Raw genomic sequence first — 16,093 nt, 5'->3', positions numbered from 1 at the left:
TCAGAACAGTGCTCAAGCGCTTAATCCAACACCAACTCTACGCCAAAGCCGAGAAGTGCGAAGTTTCACCAGAGGTCGGTAGCCTTCTTGGGGTACGTGATCAGCCCAGAGGGAGTGGCCATGGACGACAACAAAGTACAGGCCGTCCAGGAGTGGCCCCAACCCACCACGGTGAAGGGGCTCCAACGCTTCCTGGGCTTTGGCAACTTCTACCGCAGGTTCATCAAGAACTTCAGTACCATCGCCTCTCCACTCACCGCCATGGTAAAAGGGGGACGAACTAGACTCCACTGGTCCACCGAAGCCCTCCTGGCCCTAGCCCAACTCAAGGAGCGATTCACCACCGCTCCCATCCTGCATCACCCAGACCCTGACCTCCCGTTTGTGGTTGAAGTGGACGCCTCCAACACCGGCATAGGCGCCGTGCTCTCCCAGCGCCAGGGCGACCCACCGAAACTATTCCCCTGTGCCTTCTACTCCCGTAAACTCACTGCCGCCGAACAAAATTATGACGTCGGCAACTGCGAGCTCCTGGCCATTAAAGCCGCCCTGGAGGAGTGGCAACAATGGCTGGAGGGGGCCAGGCACCCTTTCCAAGTACTCACCGACCACCGCAACCTCGAATACCTACGCTCAGCCAAGCGCCTCAACCCCAGACAAGCCAGATGGGCCTTGTTTTTCACCCGATTTGATTTCACCATCACCTACCTCCCTGGATCCAGGAATACCAAGGCCGACTCGCTCTCCCGGCAATACGAAATCGAACCCCAGAAAACCACGGTCGAACCCATCGTCCCCCCGGCGCTCATCCTAGCCCCCGTCCAGTGGGACATCATGGCCGACATCGCCGAAGCCGGTGCCACTGCCCCGCCTCCTCCCGAGTGCCCGCCGGACCGGACATACGTGCCCCCCAGCCTCCGGGAGAGAGTACTCCGCTGGGTACATGACGCCCCAAACTCCGGACACCCCGGCATCACTGCTACCACACGCCTCCTGAGAAACCGCTTTTGGTGGGAAACACTCTCTGAGGACACCGCTGACTTCGTCCAGAGGTGCCGACCGTGCAACCTAGCAAAGGTCCCCAAGCAGTCGCCGGCCGGACTTCTTCAGCCCCTGCCTACACCTCAGCGTCCCTGGTCCCACATAGCAGTGGACTTTGTCACCGACTTGCCCCGTTCCCGAGGACACACAGCCATACTCACCGTCGTGGATCGTTTCTCAAAGGCGTGTCGCCTCATCCCTCTTCCCAAACTGCCCACCGCCCTGGAAACCGCCGAACACCTCTTCCAGTATGTGTTCCGTCTCTACGGCCTGCCGGAGGACATCGTCTCGGACCGGGGGCCCCAGTTCACTTCTAGGGTTTGGAAAGCCTTCTTCCGCCTTCTAAATGTAAACCTCAGCCTCTCGTCCGGCTACCACCCTCAGTCCAACGGCCAGGCAGAGCGCCTCAACCAGGAAATCACCAGGTTCCTACGCACCTACTGCCATCAAAACCAGTCAGATTGGAGCCGGTTCCTCCCATGGGCTGAGTACGCCCAGAACTCCCTGCTCAAGCCTTCCACCAACCTGACCCCCTTCCAGTGCGTCCTGGGGTACCAGCCCCCACTATTCCCCTGGTCCAGCGAGCCGTCAGAGGTCCCTGCGGTCAACGACTGGGTCCAACGCAGTGAGACAGTATGGGACCAGGCGCACGTGCACCTACAACGAGCCATGAACCGCTCCAAGACCCAGGCAGACCGACACCGCCGACCCGGTCCAAACTACACTCCTGGCCAATGGGTTTGGCTATCCACCCGCGATCTCCGTCTCCGCCTGCCCAGCAAGAAACTCAGCCCCAGGTATGTGGGTCCCTTTAAGATCCTCAGAAAGATCAATCCTGTCTCCGTTCAGCTACAACTCCCCACTGATTACCGCGATTTCTTCTACCTTCCATGTTTCCCTACTCAAACCGGCCGACCCCCGAGGGCAGACGAAGAGGGTACCCACGGCCCCCTCCCTTGTTCCTAGACGGCAGGAGGCGTTCCAGGTACGAGAACTACTTGACTCAAGGCGACGCCGAGGTCGGATCCAGTACCTGGTGGACTGGGAGGGGTACGGAGTGGAGGAAAGATCCTGGGTCGACACCGACGACATCCTCAATCCCAACCTCATCACCGAGTTCCACCGAGCCAACCCGGAAAGACCGGCCCCTCGACCTCGGGGAAGACCCCGGCGCAGGTCTCGTCTTCGCGTCAGGAGCCGCTCGCAGGGGGGGGGCTCTGTCACAAACACCGACGAGGGCGTCTCTCTCCCTGTCCAGCGGCGATCGCACTCGCCCGAGTATTAACTGCCCTGATTGTTCCCAGCTGCCTCTCATTGCCCCTGTCTATTTAAACCGTGCCTGTGAATTCCCTCCTCGCGAAGTCTTGTTAGCCCCGGCCACATTTCTGAGCGTTCTACCCGTTTTCTTGTTTATCTCGTGTACCAGTCTAGCCTGTTTCTCCCGACCTCGATAGTTTGCCGCCTGCCTAGTTTACTCTGCCTGTTCTCCACCCACGATCGTTCGCTGCCTGCCCTGACCCACTGCCTGTTCTTGTTACGAGCCTGCCCGTCCTCCTCTCACTGTGTGTGTCTGCGGACTCCGTCTGCTCGTCCCGAGTTGACACCTCCCCTTAAACCGCACATGGATTCCAACCAGCCCGAGTCCTCGTCACAATTGGTTTCTTTGTAGAATCTAGCCAAATTAGCTGAATACCAATGTGGCCAGGTTGCATGACATGCCTTCATTCTTGAAAACAACAAACAAAACTACAAAAGGTAAAAGAAAGTATGACCCTGATTACATTAATTATATATAGAACAATTAAGAATGTTGGCACTGTGTTGGTTTGCCACATGATGTTCAATGTAAAATCTTCTATGTTAAAACCATCTGAGAACAACTGTAGTAAAACATAACATTTTCAAAATTAATCTTTTAAAATCATCATAGTGAATTCGTGAGTGAACCTGAGTCAGTGCAGTCTAGCAGCATCATATCAAATTCTAGCATTTCAGGTAGGGTCAAATCTTATTACACTGCCTGTCCAAACAAAAAGTCGGCATTTGGATATAAATAAACAGATACTTAAGAGTCTATGATTGGATCATTATTGCTGTGATTAATATGTTTCAGCGGGCAACTACTCTTTTAACCCTAACTGATGCAGTGTGCAGCTTCTCATTTCTTAAACAACCATTTCGAATACGTATCCCATGGTCGTGGAAAAGACATTACTGTATTTCAGAAGGGGCAATTATTGGCCTGCATCAAGTGAAGAAAACAACTAAGTAGATATCTGAAATAACTGGAATTGGGTTAAGAACTGTCCAACAGATTATTAAAACCACCATTATTGGAGTGGTGGTGGCGTAGTGGGCTAAAGCACATAACTGTTAATCAAAAGGTTGCTGGTTTGATCACCACAGCCACCACCATTGTGTCCTTGAGCATGGCACTTAACTCCAGGTTGCTCCGGGGGGATAAGTGCACTGTAAGTCGCTTTGGATAAAAGCGTCTGCCAAATGCATAAATGTAATGTAAATGTAAAACCTGGAAGGATAGTGGTGAACCATCAGCTTCATGGAAGAAATGTGTTTGGAAAAAATATTGAATGATTGTGATCGGAGACCACTAAAATGCTTGGTGAAGTCTCATCGTAAAAAATCGACAGTAGAACTCACTGCTTTGCTTAATAGTGAAAGTAAGGGGATTTCCACATACACAATGCAACGAGAACTTAAAGGATTTGGACTAAACAGCTGTGTGACCACAATAAAGCCACTTGTTAATGAGGCTAATCAGAAAAAACTACTTCAATTTGCTAGAGAGCATAAAGATTGGACTGTGGAGCAATGGAAAAAGGTCATGTGATCTGATGAGTCCAGATTAACCCTATTCCAAAGAGATGGGCGTGTCAGGGTAAGAAGGGAAGAGAATGAAGCAATGGACCCGTCATGCATAGTGCCTACTATACAAACCTCTGAAGGCAGTGTTATGATCTGGGGTTGCTTCAGTTGCTTAGGTCTAGGCTCAACAGTGTTATGCTGCAATAAAAATTAAGTCAGCTGACTACCTGAATGAACTGAATGACCAGGTTATCTCATCAATGGATTTGTTTCCTCCCTGACGGCACTGCATATTCCAGGACAACAATCCCAAGATTCATCAGACTCAAATTGTAAAAGAGTGGTTCAGAGAGCATGAGGAATAATTTTCACACATGAAATGGCCACCACAGATTCCTGATCTTAACCCTTTTGAAAGTCTTGGGATGTGCTGGTGAAGACTTTCCTGAGTGGTTCGACTCTCCCGTCATCAATACAATATCTCGGCCAAAAATGAATGCAACTATGGATGGAAATAAATGTTGTGACTTTGCATAAGGTTGTCGAAACAATGCCATGGCGAATGTGCACCGTAATCAAAGCTAAAGGCTGTCCAACACAATATTAGGGTGTACAACTACTTTTTGGACAGGCAGTATATATTTCACATGCAGACAAAATAAATTTTCACTCTGCTGTTAGTTTATATACACACAACTCTGGATGCACTAAATGACCTCCAAATGTGCCGTAAATGCACAAACCAAATTCACAACAAAAAGTTAATGTTTGTATGACAGAGAGAGCAGAACCGGCTGGAATAAAGACAGCATATTTAAAGAACATTGGCAAACCAATATCAAAGACAAATGTGACTGAGGGAGGAGATCTGGATGTTGGAGGAGCACAGGGGGTCTTGAGCAGAGCTCTTAAGATTTAATAATCCTGAGGTTGTCAGCAAACGTTCATATTCTATTGATGAAGAATAGACAGAGACAGCAATATTCCAGACGTGTTTTCTTTTTCTCAAAATGAGCAAAATCCCTACAGCTACTGACTGGATTGACAAGGAAACCATCAGGCTTCAACAGTCTAAAACTAAAAGATAATGCTCACAGACATGCTTTGCCAATTTTACATTTCCTGGAGTAAATATTATGTGTGTGTAGTTCTTATATATTTGGGGTGAGTCCTGCTATGTGTTACACATTTGGTGCAGTGAAAGTGAGAAGAGAGAATGACGATACAGAAAGACAAAAATAGAGAAGGGTGGCAGAGGAGAAACAGGAAATACAGGAGAGGAGGAGAGAGAAAAGGAGAACTCATAATTGATTAATGATTAGAGCTGAAAAGGAAGAAGGAGAGTGACAGTAGACAAAAAAAATATATTTTAACCATTGTTTGTAAATTACCTGATGACATAGACAAGTCACCTTTTTTTTTTTTTCAACAAAACACTCCATAATAGTAAGACTTCTCAATGGATGCAGGGATCTAGTTCAACAGTGTGCATGAAAATTACATCAATAATGGTAATAATGGCTAAGAGGGGGAGGATTGCAGACATGCATATCTATGCACATGATATACAAAATATATTATATAAATACTATATTTAGAAATTTCTGTAGGGTTTCTGTAGCAATTTCAAGGTTTGTTAAATAAATTTTACAATTATTATATAAAATGTATCTTTATATATAATACATATACCACAGATAGTTCCGGTCCTCTAATCTGATTGAACGAGAGACGTTCCATGAGCACTGATGGTCTGACAGCATCAGCACTTGGACGCTTCACTGTGTGTGTGTAATCAATCTGCTTGTGTTCATGCCATTCTAAACTAACGTGTAAGAGCAGTACAGAGCTGTTAGGAGTTACTGTCTTTATTTATTAAATGACATATTTTAACCAGCTGGTGGTGGCAAAAGATAATTTTTGTGTGTAATATGAGCCAGTTTGTGATGTAAAGTGAATCTGTTAGTCATTGTTGTCATAGAACAGCGCTGCGTGATCGCTCCTATTACTAATACATTACCAAAGCTAGGAAATAGCTTTAAAGGTCTTTAAACAGACAACTTCAGGATTAAGGCTCATGCTGAGAGACACAACTGACTGATTTATTACAGAACTCATGTGCTTACCTTTTATCGGAGTTTCCACATTTGATACATACTGTTTAAAATGGCTACAGCGAAATAGAGAGGAATTCCCTGCTTGGACGTCTGTTTTTCACTGAGAATGCTGACAGCATCTCTGAATGGGTGTGGCAACAGGTGATCGTACACACTCCATCTCTCTCTCTCTCTCTCTCTCTCTCTCTCTCTCTCTCTCTCTCTCTCTCTCTCTCTCTCTCTCTCTCTCTCTCTCTCACACACACACACACACACACACACACACACACACACACACACACACACACACACACACACACACACACACATCCAGCCATCTATCCTTGTTTATCCAATGACTTGTTAGAAACAGCACAAGCCGTGATACTATTTCTGAAATGAACTTTTTGAATTAATGGACGCATCATTTGTTTTGAACCAGCAACGGCAGATTCTGATCCGTCACGTAAGAAAGTAGTTCCAAGCACAGATGCGTTTTTATGATCGGTTTTTCCAAAAAAAATTAATTTACTTGTTCATTGAACTGTTGTATATAAGCAATATCACACTCGCAATCGTGCTATATGGTCCTAAATCAGCACTGCTGTGATTCGGCCGCAGGCAGAGTGCCGTAGGTAATTACAGCCTTGTGGGAGTAGCCCCCCTCGGGTCGGGGCGCGTGAAGCATTCACCTGTACCTTCCCGATACCCCCACGAAACCTCTCCATTCCTGCCGCCTCTGGTGTTTCAGGAGTTAGAAGTTTCCAGTAAAATGTTGGGTGTTCCGTTGCTTCCTGCCTTAATCCAGGATGCGGAATATTCGACATCCCCACAACAGGAAGTGTCAAAAATGATACCCATCTCAGAGAACCTGGCAGCATGGAAGCTACTGCCAGGTGTTTCTATGTGGGTTCTAAGAACAGTAGAAAAAGGCTAAAGAATTCAATTCGATCGCCGTCCTCAGTGTTTCAACAGCGTGGTCTCCACTACTGTGAACCAGAACAAGCATGTCTACTGTGGAAAGAACTGCAAAATCTCTTGGTCAAAGGGGCCATAGAACATGATCCCCTTCCAGAGAAAGAGTCAGGTTACTACAGCAGATACTTCCTAGTTCCCAAGAAGGGTGGGGGGTTGCGTGCGATTTTAGACCTTCGAGGCTTGAATCGCTCAATCAGGGCGTTCAAGTTCAAGATGTTAACTGTCAAGATGGTCGTGTCTCAAATACAACATCACGACTGGTTGTTCACAATTGATTTCATGGACGCATATTTCATAAATAAATTCTGCCACAACACAGGAAGTTCCTGAGGTTCACATTCGGGGGCAAAGCTTTCCAATATCGGGTTCTTCCATTCAGCCTAGTCCTATCACCCCGCACATTCACAAAATGCATGGATGCAGCACTGGCTCCTTTGCGACTCCGGGGCTTTCCGCATTCTGAATTACATAGATGACTGGCTGATACTAGCACAGTCACAAGAACTGGCAGTTCAGCACAGGGATATCGTCTTAGCTCATATAGTTTCTCAGGGTCTGAGACTCAACGTCAAAAAGAGCATTCTCTCTCCCACTCAGGAAATTACATACCTATCTGGGCATTGTATGGAATTCGATCATGATGCCGGCACAATTGTCTCCCGCTCGAATCGTGTCCATTCAGAACACCCTGAGCAAAGTCAGGCTAGGCCAAGGTTGCACTGTTCGTCAGTATCAACGAATACTAGGTCTCATGATTGTGCTGCGTTGGCCGAACAGGGTATGGTTCTCCTCGACGGCACGCCTTGGGCGATTCCGGACAGGAGGGACATTTTGTCCCTGGTGCAGGGGACAATATTTCATCCCCGGCCCGAGCTGTGGAACCTTCATGTGACGGGGTGCCATTGGGGAGACATCCTCTGCTTGCTTGCTTCGTTCGTGGAGCCATGCGACTGAGACCTCCTGGTAGGACCAGGATCCCTTCATGGGACTTAGCAATAGTCCTTGAGGGTCTGGTTGAGACCCCCTTCGAACCTCTAGAGTCAGCGTCTGATAAACTTCTTACTCTCAAGATGGTTTTTCTTATGGCAATTACTTCTCTAAAAAGAATTGGGGATCTACAGGCTCTGTGTGTCTTGCCAGCCTGCTTATATTTTGCCCCAGGAATGGCTAAAGCAATTTTGCACCCTCGTCTTGACTACCTGCCTAAGGTTCCATTCTCGACTGTACATCTGGTCACTCTCAAAGCCTTCTGCTCCCCGCTGTTTACAACAACGGAGCAGGAAAGTCTTCACGGACTTTGTCCAGTACATGCCCTTCAGACTTATGTCCACCGCACTAGCCAGTGGCGTAAGTCAGGGCAACTATTCGTTTGCCATGGGGCCACAACGGGGGGGGCGGCCGCCACCAAGCAGAAAATGTTGCATTGGGTGAGGGACGCTATTGCCCTGGCCTACGAGGCACGTGGTCAAGCTTCGCCAGTACGTATCAGGGCTCACTCTACCAGAGGGATCGCCTCCTCTAAAGCCTTGGCTAGAGGTGTCCCTCTGCAGCATGTTTGTGATGTGGCAGGCTGGTCCTCTCCGCACACATTCATAAGATTTTATAGTTTGGATGTTCATGCCACTCCAGGCTCTTATGTCCTTGAGTCGACATCACAAGCTCATGTCAGACCTCTCGTGCTCTTGTGAGCACACTACACAACCGTAGGTGGTCCGGACATCCACAGTGCAGTGGTGTGGGTATTCTCGTTCCCAAAGCACTAAATCAGCACAGCATCAAAGTGTAGCATTTTGATAGGGAACATCTCGGGTTACTTAACTGTAACCCCTGTTCCCTAATAAAATCGGAATGAGATGCTGCGCTTCATTGCCACACTGGGATGCCCCAGGACTTCTCTTCAGACAAATTACCTGTGATGCATCAATTTATAGCCCTACTACAGGTGCATCCAATGATGTCATCAGCAGAGGCTATAAACTCTAGTCAATTTCATTGACGTGTTGCACACATATTCACAGCTGGTCACACCTAAAGATGTTCTCAAAGTGCTAAATCAGCACAGCATCTCGGTCCGCTTTTATCAGGGAACAGGGGTTACAGTAAAAGTAACCTGAGATGTTAATGATTGTGATTTGTGAGTTATAGCATTCAGCCAGTAAAAATGTTTGTATGATTATCGCTAAACTATATAGTTGACTGTAGTCTAGTTCACACTGGTGTCCTGATAACCCTGCCGGGCTTATTTTGCGATAATGACTGGCTTACTCTACATAATCCCAATTATATCTGTACAGTTTATTATCGTTATAGAATGTTAAAGAGGTCTGTAAAAAACAGTAGCCAAACATTTATAATAATTATCTTGTTTCCTTTCAAATTAGCTCTTACGCAAATATTTAAAAGCCTTTAAAGAGCTTGGAAGGATATCTGAATTAACAAACATATTTTTTATTAAAATATTTTAATTTTGTGTAGACCTTTCATTTATATTAACTGCATCCTCAATCTTAATACATACTGTACAGTAGTATGGTTTTAAAATGACCTGCTGTAAAGATTTTGGGGAAAAGTCACAGAAAAACAAAATTGGCATTTTCTTATCAATCTTGGCTACATTCTTAGGCCATGGAATTCTTCACAGCAGGGATGAATTGGTTAGTCACAACATTCTTGAGACCTGGACAAGAGTGCTTATTTTGCTTATTAAGATTGGACATGCAGAGAAAAGTTTTGGTACTGTGGAGACAAGGTAGTGAACTTGAATGGAGTGAAGAAAATTAGGAGAGCTTTTGGTGTATAAAGTGAGGCTGTTCCTCAGGGGAAGGTTGCAGTATGTCTAATGGGGTCTTCCAGACTAAAACTGTAACAGAAGATGTAATATTGATGTAATATTTAACCTATTTTTGTTAGATTTAATATATCAGAACTGTAATTATTTTAATAATTCTGTTTGCTGACACTAGTGGCACAGAAATTACGCACTTCAGCTATAAGACATGCTGTATAAAGACATTGTCATAATTAAAAGAAAGCAGAGCTTCCACTTTGCCATTCAGTCAAAAACAGGTGAAATGGAGTTATGAAGAACAATAAAAAAAAATTATGGAGGGAAAAGTGGCCTTTTGGTAAATCTAAGGAATGAAACTCATATCCTGCAGTGGGGACAGGAAACTGTTACAGTACATTCCTCAGCCCAAGTCTGGATTAATTTAGCTTGGGCCTGAGTTCTTCTCTAAGGTTAATAGGATGAGATTTTGCTCATATTTCTCATAATAACTGAACATAGAAATAATTTGAATGAAACAGAGACAAGGTGCAACTGCAACAATGATTCTGAGAGCATGTGTCTGATGTATTCAAATATGACAGGAAATGGTGTTTGACCAAAACATGCATTTAAAAGAGCATGTTACACAATAGCCAATGAAACAATGCCTCTTTCTTCGACAACAGGAAATGCCAGCTTATCTAGCAGATGAAAAAGGGGAGAAAATGTGAAGTCTTACAACTTACAAGCATAACAAAAAATAGTCTAGTTTACAACTACAGGATACATAGACCAATGTTATATTAAACTAAAGGGGAAACGGCTTAACTTTTTGGGATTCCAAGCAGGTTGAATGGCACATGTGTGTATGTGTGTGTGTGTGTGTGTGCGCGTGCATGCGTGCGTGCGTGTGTGCGTGTGTGTGTATTATGGCTAAAGATAGAAAGAGTGACTCCTAGTCAGTTTCTAAGCCGTTCCATCACGCTTACTTAACCTACAGTCAGGCCGGAGTGATGCTGCTTGTATATCAATGATGGAGAGAAATATTTGAGGCCAAGCATTCTGTGGGAAAACTGTGTTCCAGCAGCAGGAAATTCTCCTTTATACTGAAAGCAACTGCTTTGACAGAGCTTTTTCACCACATCAAATTCAACCACAATTCCAAAAAGGTTGTGACAGTTTTAAAAATTCTAATAAGAAGAAAAAAAAGAGTGATTTGTAAATTATATGAACCATTTTCTATACTGAAAGCACCATAACTACACATAATATGATGTTTTACCTTTAATTCACCTATGTGATTTTTTTATATATACTGTATACTGCCAATTCATATGTATATGTGTATATATATATTAGGGCTGTCAATCCAATTTTTTATCGAATTAATTACATGGTGTCCCGATTAATTAATCGCAATTAATCGCATATACAAATATTTGCTGAGAAAGCCCCTCATATAACATTAATTCAATATATAAAGATTATACATATTTATCTTCAATATATAATTATACATAGTTATCTTTAAATATTAAACATATATATATATATATATATATATATATATATATATCCAAGCTGTTAGATTGGCCTGCCTGCAGTCCTGACCTGTCTTCAGACAGAGAATGTGTGGCGCATTATTAAGCACATCACCCGGCAACGAAGACCCCGTACAATTGTGCAGCTACATGAGACCTACATAATGGATGGATGGGGGAAAATTCCATGTCCTAAACTTAACAAATATGTGTCTCCAGTGTCCAAACGCTTAATACGTTTTATTAGAAGAAATGGTGATATTTCACAATGGTAAACACTGTCAACTGTCCAACTTTTTTGGAGTGTCTTATCTGATTTGAAATGACTGTCTATTTAAAAACAATGAAATTCACAGGGTAAAACATCATATAATGCGTAGTAGTACAGCTTTCAATAAATAAATACATTTAGAGACATAAACTAAGATTAAAGTTTATCGACACAGAAAAGTGAGAGAAACCAAGCAGCACTACAAATTACCATAGCCTACCTTTGAAGCCAATCAATTACAAGGCCTATCAGATGTAACTGACCTGCAGATAATTAACAAAAACCCCAACAAACAATGAGGCCACCTTTAAAGGTACACTCAGTAATTTTATCCTCATTAAAAAAAGTTTTATTTCTAAAATGCAATTTAAAAAACAAGCAACAACAAAACCAAAAACCCATAACATTAATACCGTCCAAACCTGTCGTGAACACAGCTTTTATCAATTCTAGCTTCAAGTCAACCTGTCTAAAACGAAACGAACCGACCAGTCCATCACAAGGTCACTCCAACGTAAAACGCATAAAACACTTTGTAAAAAACAAAACGGGAAGCAAACTGTCTGTTTGTTCCCAGTCTGCTGTTACAGAGAAATTCTGACCTTGAACGATAGAGGTAACAATATTTCTGTCGATAATCATACAGGCATACATGACCATACCATTCAATGTCTACCATTGACAGTGTAACACTGTAACGTTATAGCCTAATACTGAGGTCACCATTATGTAAAAAAGCACGTAACTTGAGTAAAGAAACATACAGTAGTGAATATGCGCCTACTGTCAGACATATCTCTTCTTTCCAAATGTGTGTGTGTGTGAGGAACTGTAGAGATGATCGCGAATTTTCCTCTCCCTGCAGCCCCTGATCAATATAACTTACTTTTCTCTGGCTTGACTGTCCGATGGCACGCTGCTCTTCCCTTTGGCATACATGCTTGCACTGACCGCGACTGTCACGCACCTGTCAACCCATCACAGCCTCCGTCAACACAATCTCGTCGCCACAGCTACTCTAAAAAGCACCACACCATTGGATGGACCGCGGTTAATAGCCTCTTTCTCCCTCTCTTTAGATGTCCGATGCAAAGAACCCTGCATAACCACCCCCACACAGCACCTTTTGCACTGACATCAGCCACGCCCACTGAGAGTTTGATGTACGATATCTGACCAAGATGGTCAATCAAGATGGTCTTACCATACACATGTCGCAAGTTAATCCAACACAAGTATTCAAACAATCCTGAAACCCTGACCTCCAGATCTTTGTATTATATTACATGAACAAGACGACATTACTTTTTCAAATCATATTCATGCACATACTGTAGCCTACGGACTACACTAACATTGTTCATTTTGCATTGAGTATAATTGAGTTTTAGAAGAGATTTCAAAATGCCTTAAACTGTGTTCAGATTTGCTAAAACACTAAAACAATGAGAAGTCAGCGATTTCAATAACTTAAACATTTCTCATCAAATAGAGTAGACCCACAATTGTAACTTTTTACATTTTCCTTCATCTCTATCTACATCAAATTGACCTGCAGTCTTTTAAAATCATTTATATGTCCCAACAGATCTGGTACAATTCAAATATTTACATTGAGTGAGACTTCATATTTTGTATTCAATACAAAAAGTCATAATATTACAATAGCATGCATTGTTTTGGGGCAATCTTAACACTTGAAAACTGTTTTTAATGATTGTATCTCACAGAAGAGTGCATCTCAAAGTAATAATAACATTGCTTCATTATAATTATCACACAATACTTTTTACCTTTTATGTATTATATTACATATATTATATTTTCATTATATTATGTACATTATACAAAATATTTAATATTTAATGTTATTTTTTTTAGCAAACCACCTAGAGAGCAAATAGTTATCTTAGACAGACCCTATATGAACACCTTGACACCTGAATGTTATTTTTGTGTACTTCAATATGAAACCATCTAATTAATTATATTTCATATCTATAGCGTAGTGTCCCATCATGTTGCTGTCTGAATGATTTTTATGTTTTTTTCCTTTGCAATGTTACCAATGAAAACTTTGTGTGATGGAGGTGGGACATATATGTGTCTGGTAACATGTGCATGTAAAATGGCTTGAAATGGCATTTTAGCTTAGCGTAAAGCTGACAATTTACACAAGGTTTATTTCAATTGCTTCTGCTCCAAACTTACTTCAAACTTACTTCTCTGTCTGCTCTTATGAATGTAACACATCATAAGAAAGTGTTTCACCGCTGTTCAAATGCACTTTGGATCGCATCATTTATATGTATACATTTTTCCATCTGAAAGGACTAAATATTAAATTAAACAAATGACAATAAAATGCAAATTAATCTCTTCAGTATTCAAAATACTTTATGAATGTAACTGTATTCTAAATACCAATTATTTAATTGTAACCGTAGTGAATATAGTTACTTATATTTTGTATTTTAAATATGTATTCCCATTACATGTATTCCATTACCCCCCCCAAGTGTTTTCCTGCCTTCTGGCAGAGACAGCTGGGATAGGCTCCAGCACTACCCGTAACCCTATATAGGACAAGTGGTAATAGAAGATGGATGGATGGATATTCAAATTGTCTTTGTAAAGGTTCTCCTCTTTGGGGTGCTTTTCCCCTCCAGACCTGCAGAGGGCACCAATGCCCCTAACCCAGTTTAACCATCTGCTTATTTACCCTCATTCCCTGCACCTGTACATTGCCCTATGTAAACCTGCTTGCAACCATGTGTTCAGTTTTGAGCCTTCAAACTGTGTTCCTCCTGTGACCAGTTCTCAATTTAAGTCTCATCCGTGATGTACCGTTTGACCCTTGTGTCCCTCTTGTTTCTCAGTTATGTGTAAGCTTGGCTCTCCCAGTTTATTTGTACTTTAGACCCTTGTGTCTCTTTTGTTTCTCAGTTTTGTGGAAGCTCGGCTCTCCCAGTTTATTTGTACTTTTTGACCCTTGTGTCTATTTTGTTTCTCAGTTTTGTGGAAGCTTGGCTTTCCTGTTTATTTTGTACTTTACCTTTTTCTATGATTAAAAGATTATAGTTTCAACAATCGGGGAGTTAGCTCAGTGGTAGAACACCTTACACTTGAGCACTACAGACCTGGGTTAGATCCCAGACTACAGCAGCCCCATTACAATCTGAGCTTTTAAAAACTTCAGACATATGAATTAATGTACAAATGTAATATTTTATTTTTATTCATCTATAGAATTAATGAGGGTTTGGTTTAGTTTTAGTTATCAATTATGTTTATGGTTTTATTTAAGTGTCATGTGAACCACCCTAATTATGTATATAAAATTGTTCAAACTAAAATGCCAAGGGTCAAACGAAACAAAACCGAAGAGTCAATGCAAAACCAATAACGGCATCATTTATCTGAAATTAAAGTTCTATTCTTCAGTAGAGAGCAGTTTACGTATGACCGCATAATGGGATGGAGCTCTTAGGAATGGAACATTAATCAAACAATAAAAATTACAGTTCAGAATGCACTGAAATTGTACCATTTTCTTGATCTGATCTTGACCTGCACATTTCAGCTGACACGGTTTAACTTCTAGTACAGACAACAAAGATGCCTTCTATCTGCACTGGGGGCATCAAGGTCAACTGGATAAAGAGCGTATTGGTGCCCAGTCAGCAAGTTTCCTTTTTAGAAATGAAATCAGCAAGTTTCATTTTTAGAAATGAAACCATGTCGACACTTGGCCGATGAACGTGTTCAGTCCACTCTCTTACACTTGACAAGCTTCAAGCTGTTCCAGTACCAGTGAGCACTGGGCTAGTTGGCTGCTGCAGCCGCCATCACCACACTAGGCTTGCTACGGATGAGACCTTTCCAGTGCTGGCTATGCCCGAGGGTCACTCATCATGATTGGCAACACAGTAACCAGTAACACATTGTTGTTTAGCCACACTACCTACTGGAGGAGAGCTTTTATTGAAAAGGTGTGACACTCGGCAAGATGGTCAGAAGCAAACCTTCATGGAGCCCTTTTTGCCTCCCCAGGGACCATGATTTGTTGGATCTGGTACTCAGTGACACAAGCTCCACTAGGTTTGGATGCCTTAGCTCACAGATGGCCAGCAAAACACAAATATGTGTTTCCCCCATCATCTTGCTACATCAAGTTTTGTGAAAGATACAAGAAGACAAGGAAACAGTGATACTAGTTGCACCGAAATGGCCCAACAGCCACTGGAACTCAGAGATGGTAGAACTGTGGATGATCCCCCATGGGAAATTCTTTTCAAATCAAATCAAATCAAATGTTGCCCTTGTGCGATTCAATAATGTACAATTCAAATATTTTACACTTGAAAACTGTTTTTAATGATTGTATCTCACAGAAGAGTGCATCTCAAAGTAATAATAACATTGCTTCATTATAATTATCACACAATACTTTTTACCTTTTATGTATTATATCTTTTGGGGACAGATTTGCTCTTTCAAGCTCGAGGCATGAGCTGTGGAGGCCGCATGACTGGTCTCTGAATGGGGATCATCTGACTCAATAGGGTTGTTG

The 16,093-nt window shown here is 42.8% G+C and overlaps 1 protein-coding gene across 12 annotated transcripts in view; it reads right to left on the bottom strand.

Annotated features, from left to right (window-relative positions):
• ssbp2a (single stranded DNA binding protein 2a) overlaps window positions 1–12,608 on the bottom strand; it is a 44,332-nt gene extending 31,724 nt beyond the window's left edge. For 11 of the 12 annotated variants that reach the window (XR_007968572.1, XR_007968575.1, XM_052104362.1 and 8 more), the window contains exon 1: window positions 12,407–12,608. Coding sequence is in view for 9 of the 12 variants with exons in the window: in XM_052104362.1 (XP_051960322.1) it covers window positions 12,407–12,459 (53 nt within the window). In the remaining 3 variants the exon portion in view is untranslated. The remainder of the gene's footprint in view (window positions 1–12,406) is intronic. The other variant, XM_052104370.1, reaches the window with a different exon arrangement.
• Window positions 12,609–16,093: the final 3,485 nt, after the last annotated feature.

The sequence above is a fragment of the Xyrauchen texanus genome, chromosome 3, assembly GCF_025860055.1.
Source record: "Xyrauchen texanus isolate HMW12.3.18 chromosome 3, RBS_HiC_50CHRs, whole genome shotgun sequence".
NCBI lineage: Eukaryota > Metazoa > Chordata > Actinopteri > Cypriniformes > Catostomidae > Xyrauchen > Xyrauchen texanus.
The sequence above is the reverse complement of the archived record's forward strand: the minus strand, read 5'-3'. Positions and strand labels throughout refer to the sequence as shown.